General features: G+C 40.8%; 1 protein-coding gene across 2 annotated transcripts in view; it reads left to right on the top strand.

Annotated features, from left to right (window-relative positions):
• Positions 1-6,875, top strand: part of ASPG (asparaginase) — a 47,361-nt gene extending 40,486 nt beyond the window's left edge. For both annotated transcript variants that reach the window (XM_054161776.1, XM_054161775.1), the window contains exons 14-16: positions 2,832-2,931; positions 3,218-3,276; positions 5,882-6,875. In XM_054161776.1, coding sequence (XP_054017751.1) covers positions 2,832-2,931; positions 3,218-3,271 — 154 coding nt within the window. In that variant the 3' untranslated portion in view covers positions 3,272-3,276; positions 5,882-6,875. The remainder of the gene's footprint in view (positions 1-2,831; positions 2,932-3,217; positions 3,277-5,881) is intronic.
• Positions 6,876-12,119: the final 5,244 nt, after the last annotated feature.

The raw sequence follows: 12,119 nt of genomic DNA, 5'->3' as shown, positions 1-12,119 counted from the left end.
TTCACTGTCCTAGTTACTTCCCAGATCTAGAGCTCGATTGTCCTTTGTCCTTCTAAATTCTTTGAGACCTGAGCAGCTTGGCTTCAGTACCTTGACAATAACAGAGCACCCCTTAAACAGCAGCTCCTGTGACTCAGTTTGCTTGATGCTATCATGACAGAAATCCCAAACCAGAATAGAATAGAATTAACCAGGCTGGAAATATCTTAGCTCTGTCACTGTCATGGCTAATGTAGATTAGCCATGCTGAAACTGTGGAATAGATACTTCTATTTTTTTTCTAAATGCAATAGTAATGATAGGCAGCACTTCTGGGATTCGGTTAGGTGCCTTAGTAAAATGTCAACAAAGCAGGTTTTAAGCATCCTGATAAGTTTAGATTGAAGTTATTTTTATTCCATTTGATGATAGAAAAGCAATGGATTTACTGCTTAGAGCATGCACTTGTAGTTGGAATTGCTGGCGAAAGTATCTTTGAGAAAAATTCAGAATTCTATGTATATATATTTGACTATATGACAGTGTGTAAAGGAAATGCAGATGTGTTTGGCTTGACTACGGAGGTCTGCAATTGGAGAAAAATACTTTGTGGTGTCCTTGATTAGAATCAATTTAGTGAATAGTAAGTATCTTCTGTTTAGAGTGGCATTTAAATTTTCTTGCAAGCTGCATCACTTTTTGTTCAGGTTGCAGTCCTCATAGGATACATTTCTCACTTGATCAGTAAATGGCTGCTTCAAAATTGAAGATACTTCTGTGCATTAGAAATGTTCTAATATCGTGGAAAGAGACCATCTCACAGTTTTGACCTCTGTCAGTGTGGATTAAATTGCTCTTTCTGAACAAGAGCTATCAGGCAGTTAATTTCCAAGTGTGTGCAGTAGCCCTTGTTTATTGCTTACAGTGATGCTTGCTGAATTGTCCAGCTTATATACATCAGTAACACTCCTAAATGTACTGATCTTTGCCCACAAGGGTTTCCACTTTGCACATGGCTGACAGTGAGATGCTGTTTGGTTTTCCTGGGCAGTGTTGGAGATGCTTGTAACTCTCACTTGCTAGGTAGGCTTTTTGTTTGTTCCATGATTATGGAACCTTCCAGTGTCAAAGGCAAGAGATTTGTGTTCCAGTAGTGGCCGCTAAGCAATTTCTTCTCCATTTTACTAATGCTTACACATTTTCTTTACTAATGCTTACTTTTTCCTACAATTTCTTCAAGGACTTCCTCCTGAGGTACATCTTGTTATATGTACCTTGCCTTCATCTGTTTCCTTGTTGATTGTGAGGGACCTTTTTTGTGATGGCAGTTTTCATTAATGATTTATTGATCCTTTGCTTCATGATGTCAGATTGAAGCACTATTAAACCTCATAGCACCCCACTGTTACTTCCCTGCCCCCCAAAAGCCCCAGCTATAGATTTCCTGCCCTGCCGCAGTGTTGGTGGCATTACATGGAGGAACACAGAGATTGTTTGCTTTCCTTTTATGTGCTTAGACTTTGATACTGCTGCAAGCAAACTCTGACTTTCTTCTCAGACTTCTGCAATTAGAGGCTTCCGTTCCCCTGAAAACATTTTTTCAGGTACTTAAGGAGATTCAGTCCACAACAGAAGTGATTTTAGCCTAGGATGAGAAGTGAATGTTAGAGCCCTGCTTTCAGGGATTTTTCCATAAGCTTACCTGACTGCACCTTGCATCTTTCAGCCTTCTCCACTCTTCATCAGGTCTGCCTGGGTTGGTTGTCATACCCAGGAGCCCATCACCATACTCCGTCCAGGCTGCCAGCAGTGTGCCTTTCCCTTACAGTGAGCACTGTTTAAGGCAGCAAACTTTGAACTTAATGGGTTTGGGGAGGGTTCCCCCTTTCTTAATGAGATTCAACCTCACTTGATGATTATCATCATGGTTCTGCTGAAACAATCTGTGAGCTAATGGCAAGCTCAGGTCTGACACCTGACAGATGTTGGTATCTTGAGAAACCTGAAGGTAGTCCTTCCAGCCTGCTGTCCATAACCTTGGTACAAATGATCATGCTTTTATTGTGTACAGGCTGTTAGCTTTTCCTTTACCTAAATAGAAGTTTAAAACAAGCCTTAAGTGTTATGGATGAGACCACCAGCAAAATGTGCAAAATTCCAGTCTGGTGTACATTCCTCTGAAAAGTTTAACTAGCTCATTTGTGTACGATTCATTTTGATCCTTGCTATTGCTTGTTGTACATGGCAGATAGAGGTCTTCTTCGAAAAGCTTTCTGTTTTGTGTACCTCCCATTTAAAATATTACAAATTACCTTAAGACTCAAAGAAATGTAGCTACATTACTGTCCAAATGATATCACATAAATATGCTGTCATAACTTCTCACAGCAAGCATAGCCATGCAAACTTGAGAAGGGGATTTCTTAGCTGTTTTAAGTAAGGCACACTGATTGCTAGCACATCACGTGCTGTCGCTTACTCAGGTGCATCTTGATTTAGCCATTGCCCTCCCCCCAACTCATTTCATGAGATAAATATTGTGTTGTGAAATATGAAACTGCATGACTTTTTTTACCCTTTGGTCATAGTCACACCCACTATGTGAAACTAGCCTGTTGTAAGTACTTACAGCACAGCCCTATTAATTTAAGGAACTGATTCATCAAGCTGTGCTGCTTGCTCAGCTGTTCAAAGCTGTTGTAACAGTGTTCCTTTCCTTACCTCTCTACCCTGGCAGCCATGTTGAGTCTGCTCTGGTTCAGTGTTTGCCTGCTGAGCTAAGTGACAGGACTCAGAAGCACACCAAAATTGACTGAAAGATTCAGAACCAATATTAATTATTGTTTTTCCAGCCTCACAGCTAAAGGTGACGTGGATGGGCTGTATGCCTGGTACCTAGCTGGTGCAGACCTGGAGCAAACTGGTTACGATGGCAGGAAACCCCTACAAGTAGTAAGTGTGCACATGGCTGTACTCCATGTTGGGCAGCATTAGTTTGGGAAGAGTAAATGATGCTTTGGGAACTGCAAACCAGACTAGAATGTTACAAACTCAAGTCTGGTGCTATTCCAAAGTAATACATTGTTGGAGATAGAATTTTTCTCATCTGTGTCAGAGGAATTAAAATTTAAATTGGATTTTAATTATTTTGTGGTTATATGTTCTTGTTTCCCACAAGTAAATATTTGCATGTCCTGGTGCACAGGATGGCAGGATTTATTCATGTTTCTACTTACAGGCAGAGGCTACAGGGCATAAGGAGGTTCTTGACTTCTTTAGACAAAAACAGTAAAGAAGGTAAGATCTTGTTTTAAAGTGCCAGATTTCTGAGATCTACGGGTCAGCACATACAGGTATGAAGGGGGATTATGTATTTAACCCCTAGTTCACCCTAAACCATGTGGGTTCAGCTGCTGTCCCTGCTACAGTTTCTGACAAAACTCGGAGGACTTTAGCCGCACTCTACAAAGAAGGATTGGTGTTTATTCCTCCTCCTGCCTGAGCCTGGAAGTGCTTTTTTTATGGTGTGTTCCACAGTGTGGTTCTGAACCTGTTTGGGAACCTAGTGGGAACCAGTGGCGTCCCCCAGGGAGCAGTGCTGGGCCCCATCCTCTTCAACATCTTCATTGACGATATGGATGAGGGGGTTGAGTCAGTCATCAGCAAGTTTGCAGATGACACCAAGTTGGGAACGGATGTTAGTCAGTTAGAAGGTAGAAAGGCTCTGCAGAGGGACCGCGACCGACTGGACAGATGGGCAGAGTCCAATGGGATGGCATTTAACAAGTCCAAGTGCCAGGTGCTGCACTTTGGCCACGGCAACCCCATGCAGAGCTACAGGCTGGGGTCAGAGTGGCTGGAGAGTTGCCAAACAGAGAGGGACCTGGGGGTGCTGATTGACACCTGCCTAAACATGAGCCAGCAGTGTGCCCAGGTGGCCAAGAGGGCCAATGGCATCCTGGCCTGTATTAGGAATAGTGTAGCCAGCAGGAGCAGGGAGGTCATTGTGCCCCTGTACTCTGCATTGGTTAGGCCACACCGTGAGTACTGTGTCCAGTTCTGGGCCCCTCAGTTTAAGGACATCGAGACACTTGAACGTGTCCAGAGAAGGGCAACAAGGCTGGTGAGAGGCCTTGAGCACAAGCCCTATGAGGAGAGGCTGAGGGAGCTGGGATTGTTTAGCCTGGAGAAGAGAAGGATCAGGGGTGACCTCATTGCCCTCTACAACTACCTGAAAGGTGGTTGTAGACAGGAAGGGGTTGGTCTCTTCTCCCAGGCAACCAGCACCAGAACAAGGGGACACAGTCTCAAGCTGTGCCAGGGGAGGTTTAGACTCGAGGTGAGGAAAAAGTTCTTCACCGAGCGAGTCATTCGTCATTGGAATGGGCTCCCTAGGGAGGTGGTGGAGTCGCCGTCCCTGGAGGTGTTCAAGGGGAGATTGGACGTGGCACTTGGTGCCATGGTCTAGTTGTGGGGTCTGTTGGGACAGGTTGGACTTGATGATCCTTGGGGTCACTTCCAACCTTGGTTATACTGTGATACTAAAAGATACTAAAAGGCAGGCATTGAGAGCAGCAGTCTTTTTCCTTTGGCCCATTGCAACAAACTGTTCCTCAATCTTGTCTACCTTAGATGCACAATGCCTTTTATTGCACTCTTTGCCAGGCCTAGTTTTCAGGGTGCTATACCCACAGCACAGGAGCATATCCTTCTCTGGTAGAGCTGCGAGGCGATAGCAGCCATTTGGCTTCACAGTCTCTCACTCAGGAGGTGCTACTGTGGTACAGCACTTCCAGCTGTGTTCTCACTGCCTTTTAAGGGAGCACTGTATACCAGCCCACCAGTGGGGCAGATTTCTAATATGCAGGATTTAGTTGCACTGAACACATGGACTGCAGAAGAATCCCTTTCAACTGAGAGCTCTGCCAAGGGTTTGCTCCCCCTCAGAGCACAGAATAGGGCAGTACCACGGCCTCTGTCTTACTCAGACTTCAGATGTAGCTGCCTGGTTGTCACTGACATGGACTCGCAGCACAAATCTCTCCTGTGCTGCTAATACACAGGGTATGTTTCCCTAGAAATGTGCATGAGGCAGGTGTGAGCCTTTTGTTCAGTACATCAGATCTGATAAGCCTCTCTATAGGAAACTTGTCTGGGCGTTTGACCTCCAGTGCTGTGCTGCAACTGGAGACATTTAGAACATTTCCCTTTCATTTCCCAGAACTCCTTTCTGATGCAATATGTTGTTGATTTAGGTGTCTCTTCACCAATATGTTGGCAAATCTTTGTCCAATTTAAATATTGGGAGGAGATGGTCTCCTTTATTAAATAAAAATTAACATAAAATTTAATTAACGGGTTTGCTGCATCTATGGCTACCTTGCCACTTGTGTGTTCCATGTGATCAACGTGAGGGAATTCATGTGTATGTAAGTGGGGAACTGCAGCTGAAAGAATAACATTTTTGAGTCATTGTTTCCTAGTTTATATTAACCTAGAACAGAATCAGGCAATTTTTACTTTCCTGTAAAGTTTTGGGGGTTTCTTTATTTGAGCCAAAGTAGAAGGATTAGATACAATCAATCTCAAGCATTTAAATGAAAGTTTTCTAATGTCTGAGATGAAGGTGCTAAAAATACCTTCAGAATGATGTTGTGAAGTTATTTCCATTTTCAGTTAAGTATGTCTGCAGAAGTTGTTTCATTTGTAAACTGAATTTGTTAAATCCTCAATTCCTTCATGGATCATCTTTTAATTCCCTTGAACTGAGCCACCAGTAGTATAGGCAGTCTGAAAGAAGTGTCCAATACCACATGAAAGCTTGTTTGAGAGGCTACAAGGTTATTTCTTGGGGCGCTTTTCATACTGCCTAGTTCTAAACATCCATTTTCTGTTTCTCCAGAGGCTGCAGAAGATGGTCACTCCTCTTCAGAAATATCAGCTTTGAACACGTTAAGTGGTTATGGGAGGAAAAGAGAAAAGGAACAATGGTAGCTGCACTTGGAGCATACAGGGAAGATAGATCTTAGAAATATTCTTTATTTTGAATCACAATAAGTTCTTACTGATTCTCTGGAAATTATTTTCTGCTTTATATTTAGTAACTTTAAATATTTTTTGAAACAAATGATACTGGAATGTATTGATTTTACTGTACAAGTTTGTTGGGGTTTTTTTAAGAGGCCTTTCAAACTGTCTTATGTTAAATCAGTGAGGACAGTATTTCAGACATAACAAACAGAAATGCTGTGGTGAATTCATACCACGAAAAAACAGTGGATTGTGCATTTCTGGGTTTCAAGTAATAAAATCTCTGAGGAACAATGTTGGTTTCACTTTGTCTGGTTTTTGCGATGGCTTGTATCACTCCAGTTGCAATTACAGCAATTGTGAGTGTCAGTGCAAACAATTGAATCAGTCATGGGCATCTGCCTGCAGTTGTGTACTAATCTTCACCAATGTGTCACTATAAAACCTCACTTAAAATGAGTAGGAGGCAGATGCCATAAAGCATGTTTGTGGGACTGTGTAAGTGAATTGATTGTTTTGTTTCTAATAGCATCTTTCCCACATCCTGACCGGAATATAATCAAGATTGCTACATGCTGGACACATAATTCTTTGGACTGTAAATGTGATCTCAGTATTAACAGACTCCAAATTTAAAGTCCCAACACTTTCACACTAAAGAAGAAAGCACTATCTACCTTTACAGCTGTGTCTTCCCTAGAATATGTAAGCATAAAGAATACTTCAGGCAAATGCATATATTGAAGATGACAACTTTTAATTTCACCTACAGCTTCTGCAATAATCTATGGGGATTTTCTATCTGCTTCATCTGAAGGGTATCTTTGAAGTGCAGATAGTTTTGTTGTTCATTGGGTTGGTTTGGGGTTTTGGATTTTTTTTTTTTGTGGGGTGGTTTTGTTTTGTTTTTCTTTCTTTCTTCCTTTTTTTCTTTTTCCTCTTCATACTCTTCAGCCTTCCCACAGCTATTCTTACCATGGAGAAAAGTTGCATATCACATCCCCCTAAAACAAGGCAACTATGCGTGTAGTCTGAAGAAATGCTGTATATGCTCTAGTTAAAAACAACAAGAACAAAAATCCCAACCATAAACGTGTATGATTTCTCTTTTTTAAGGTGAAGATAGTACACCTCATTATTCTTCAAAAATTTACAACTATGCTATCTTATTATTATTTACATAGTAGTAAACATACTTTAGATTGAATAAAATTAATACTTCAGTAAATGAGATCTAATAACTAAAGGCCATGTATGTAACAAAGTAATGTTTGTGGGAAATCTTTACAATCAGGAGAAAAACCATGCACTAAATTCCTGTGGTATTTAGACCTGCTATCTTAACTCTTGTCTACTAAATAGTCTAAAAGTTCATGCATTGAACTAGAAAATCCCCAATAAACTGCAAGTGAATTTCTTGAGAGTAGAAACTTTTACTTTATTTTCTAATGATTCTCAGATGCAATAATTTGCCCATAGCAGCATCCATTCCTTATGTCTGTACCAGAATGACTGACTACAGCATATACAATGTTTGCTTATACTTTTCAATAAAGGTCATTTGATCTACAGAAAACTTACTAAATAATGTTGTTATTTCTAACACACCCACCTAAAGTACAAAACATACTTTTTTTTTTCCTTCTTCTTCTTTCCCCCTGCCCCTGTTTTCTTTTGAACAAAGGTATTCTGGTGTGAATTGCTGAAATAGGTCTTAACAGTAAAACCAAAGTAGGAGAGGTAAGAAAACAACCATTTTCTTCCCACATATGAACCAGGTAAAGCTGCAAATGACAACACTTAGAAAGGTGGTCCAGTTATAAAATTTTCAGTTAGAGGCTCATACAGCTAAAATTAAATTATTTGGGCTGTGTTTACAGTGAGAATAAAGCAGTATTAGATTCTTTCTGTCAAACATTTACAGAAATGTGTATCTTGTTACTCTTGCAGGTGCAGGGATTAAAGAAGTAAAAGTCACCCAATCAAGGCCAAAGACTTTGGCTCTTGATTCAGTGTTGGGGGTGAAATTCAAACAACATCTTTGAGATGGAGTTTGTCTTGTTAGTCTATTACACCCTTTGCTATCTGCAGTGGATTTAATAATCATAATTATACTCTCTGTGATAACTCCCAAGCTTATGATGAATCTATTTCTGTGTACCAGCCTTTAAGCTTTACATAGTTATTGGTCAAAAGCAAAATCTTGTTATTAGTAAGGAATGAAAATTCTACCTATTTGTTTCAATTACTATAAGCAGACAAGTGTCCTTCATTAGTTAAAGTATGCTAGACATTCCAGAGGTAGCTTAATTTTTGAAAACATCCTGGTTTTTCTTCTTCAGATATCTCTGCAAAGATCAAATACACTCTGCTTTTAACAAGCAGAAAATTGTTGGATAAATGGTTTTGCAGATTAAGCAGCAATACAGGGCCATTGTTGTAGTGTGATGGCTTAACTCACCCACATAAACAAAAGCTCAGCTAAGCCCAGTCGGAGAAGCAAATGAAGCTGTATTTTACAAGCAATAATGGAATGCAATGAATATATACAAAATACACAGTATTTACAATATTGTACAAGAATTTACAAAAAGGAAACAACACAGAAATCCTCATTGGGAGGAGGATTCCACCTCGCCTCTCCCCCAACCTCTATAGTCCCTCTTCCCTCTGTTAATTAGAAGAAAAGAGGGAAGATGTTAGGGGAATTTCAGTTAGCTCAAAGTGTTGTTAAGAAGTTAGTTTTGCTTATCGCGTTTGCTGATTACCGGTCTCTGTCCAAGGGCAGCATGCATGCATTCCAGCAGGAAGAGACAGAGTGAGTGAGAACAGAATGTAAGATTGTAAAACTACATCCCACTCATCTACCAGTGAAATTCATTTGGAATTATCGCACTCTTGTTTTCCTTTTTATGCCAACTGTAGCTCCTAGCTTAAAGGCACAGCCTAACCTGTCACAATTACCCCTTCTAAACAATTTCATTGGCTGTTAGTAGTGTCCATTTAATCTAAAACAGTATCTACAATTTGTAAGTAAAGTTCACCGTCCATTCTGGCTGTTCTCAGACGTAGATGATTCAGAAGTCCAAGAAAACCAAGAAACAGGAAAAATAGAAAAGTTTCTCTCTTTGCAGATGAAGCAAAGAAAAAGAATCAGGCAGAGGTAAAAGCCGTCCAGCTAGCTCTTGACATAGCCGATTGCTCATCTATTGCTGGGATGAGCTGTGAGTCCATTCTATAACTTCTGTAACAGCTTAACTCCAGTCACCCATGATGTCCATGTACCCTTTCATATCTGCACCCAATTCTAGTTACATCTAGCACACACTGCAAGGCCCGTCTGTAGATCTGTGCTTGATACACATTGGAATAGCACAGTAGAAGCTGGATAAAGTAATTTTTGCCCCCCCTTTTTTTTTTTGGTGCAGAAAACCTAGTGATATTTTGTGGTATCAGTTTTTAACCCTTACTGGGACATAAAGATGACATTTCAGTTTCTATTAGAAAACAGCAGTGTCTCCCATTCTTTACGAACCTTCATTCTAATGATGGTTTGGCTGTAGCTTTCCTTGCCCTAAAAAAATCACCAACATATGAAATGCCATTTCAGGAAAGTGCATAGGCTCCTGAGACAGCCTCCTCATGTGTGAGTGAGTGTCAGAGAGACTGTAGGTCAACAACCAGCCTGATGTACACAGTTTCAGCAGTGACTATAAAACAGCATAAGCCCATAGTCAATAACATGAGGCTCGTAGATGCTGCACAAATGTTGGATTTGTTTCCAGTGTTGGATCTTCTAAGTTGCAGTGGTGTTCTGGGAATGAGTGCTAGTGCTGGAGGTTCTGCCATGTCTCCAAAGAGGAGACACAATGAATGCCTCCTGTAAAGTCAAACATTACATCAATTCTAGTTTTCTTCACTTGAAAGCCAACACCCAGCTTCCACTTTGTTTCTTTTTCCTAATGATCCAGCTAATACCGCCAAGGGATAGGGACTACTTGGCCTGTGTCAGCACTTCCCTACCACTGCAGAAAGCAGGCATTTGCACAACTAACGTTTCCAAGTTCCTGTCTGAATTGAGTTACAGCTTTCCTTTCCTGAATGCAACCACTTTCTTTTTACTGACATTTGAAAACATTAAGTTATTGTTTGGAAATGCTCTTATAAAACTTTTTCTGATGGAAGGGCATTTTTAATTATTAAAAAAAATCAGCATGTGCTTTCTCTCTTACTGCATGGCATCTTCATAAGCTGTTAACATCTGTCAAGGCTGGCTGACCCACTGACAAATTGACTGTGTCTGATCAGTATTCGCTGAATTGCATCAGCTGTTCAGCAAGACTGAAGTATCTGTTTGTTCTCCTTAAATTCCTAAATAACTCCAGTTCTGCAGATCTTTAACTTAGAATTACTATGTTGTAGTATGTCTCAGTTGTCTCATACAAGGATTTTGGTGTTCAGCAATGAGCAATAAGGAAATCTCTCATCTGGAACTAACCCCTTTTATCCTCCTTGAATCAGAGTTTCTTTATTTGCAGTTTTCTGAATGGAGTGATTTACAGGGATTCTTCCAAAAAGACTGTGATTGATTTGGCAGACTCCTCAGTTTTTAAGGTGGGTTCAAGTAGGGAAATTGCTAAGGAGGGAGATGTATACTTTTTACACAAGCTAAAATACACCTAGTTCCACCTAAACACAACATATTAATGAACCCATAGCATGACTAAATTCTGCCATAGATGTAATCCCCTTCTCCAGATACCTGTGCTGATCCCTGCATAGAAGCTGCCACAGCAGTGTAAGAATAAAATGCTTGTAATTTCTAGCATCACCATTTATTAGATCACTGATCTGTACCTGAAGTAATTGTCTGAAGGGTGAAAACAAGGAATTCTAAAGAACTGATCAAATATGCAGAGTATATGTCATCACAAGCATTGTTGATACATTTATGTTTCTTCCACGTAGACTCTATCAGCAGTATAATCATCTCCTTGACTAGTAAGACTAGTCTTTCCATGCTTCTTTAACAATGCTTTATGCCATTGTGGTGCTTGATTGCATGGTTGTAACACCACTTTCATTTTAGTGAGTCTTAGAAAAGTTACTAATGTAGAAAGCTTGTAAGATATGTAAAATACTCTCCTGAACCATACAAATGAATCTGTGAGACTCAAATGTTGCCACCTTAGATAGTCCATGAGTCAGAATGAAATCTGGTACTACCAGATTTATTATTTGTGCAAAGTGTCTTCCTGAGAATTACATTAGAAACTTCATTAGACACGCATTTGTTTACCTGTGATCAGGTGAATGGGAAAAGGCAGAAGCCTGCATCTCAAAAGCGCAGCTGAGACAAGTGTCCTGAACCATAGAAACAAAATGAAATGTCTAGCCTAAACCACACAAAATAGCACTACTTAATGTGGCTCTGTTTGGAAGAGTTGACACAAATCACCTGGTGAAAGGATTTGGTTCTTGATGTCCAAATCTATGTTAGTGCCTGTCCAAAACTGCTGCTGTAACAGGAGGACATAACATGTGGGGACCAGGACTCCTCGCAGACTCTGTTGGCAAGGAAGAGGCAGTGCCCTTTTCCCCCTCACCCAGCCCTGCCAAGACTCGCCTGTTCAGGCACGCTCAGCTGGGGCTTATCTTGTGCACTCCCACTGGTGTTTTGAAGCTTCACACCGGCACCTCCCTTCCACTCCAGGATGATGCACATCAGAGAGAGATGTCAGCCAAATCCATGGGAAGGTGCCAACCAACAACATCCTGCAGCTTTGCTCTGCTGCCTCCTCCATACACAGGCGCTGCCAGGCTTCAGCAGTGTGCAACCTGCTGTGCAGCACGTTGCACAAGACAGGAAAAGGCCTAGAGATTGTTCTCTCTCTTGCAGCAGCAGCAATAAATATCACAAAAAGTAACCACTGTCTCAAGCCATGGTACTCCTTCACACCTCCTTGGCTTTAAAATGGGACCAGAAGAATGGTGGCCAAGGGAAATATTACCTGGCCAGAACTGCCTGCTTAGTAGCATATGCAGCATTTCTGAGTACAGATGAGCCCTGTTAATTACATGTTTATGTGCATAATAAATGTGTTTCTTCT

This window comes from Dryobates pubescens, chromosome 5 (genome assembly GCF_014839835.1).
Source record: "Dryobates pubescens isolate bDryPub1 chromosome 5, bDryPub1.pri, whole genome shotgun sequence".
Lineage (NCBI taxonomy): Eukaryota > Metazoa > Chordata > Aves > Piciformes > Picidae > Dryobates > Dryobates pubescens.
The sequence above is the reverse complement of the archived record's forward strand: the minus strand, read 5'-3'. Positions and strand labels throughout refer to the sequence as shown.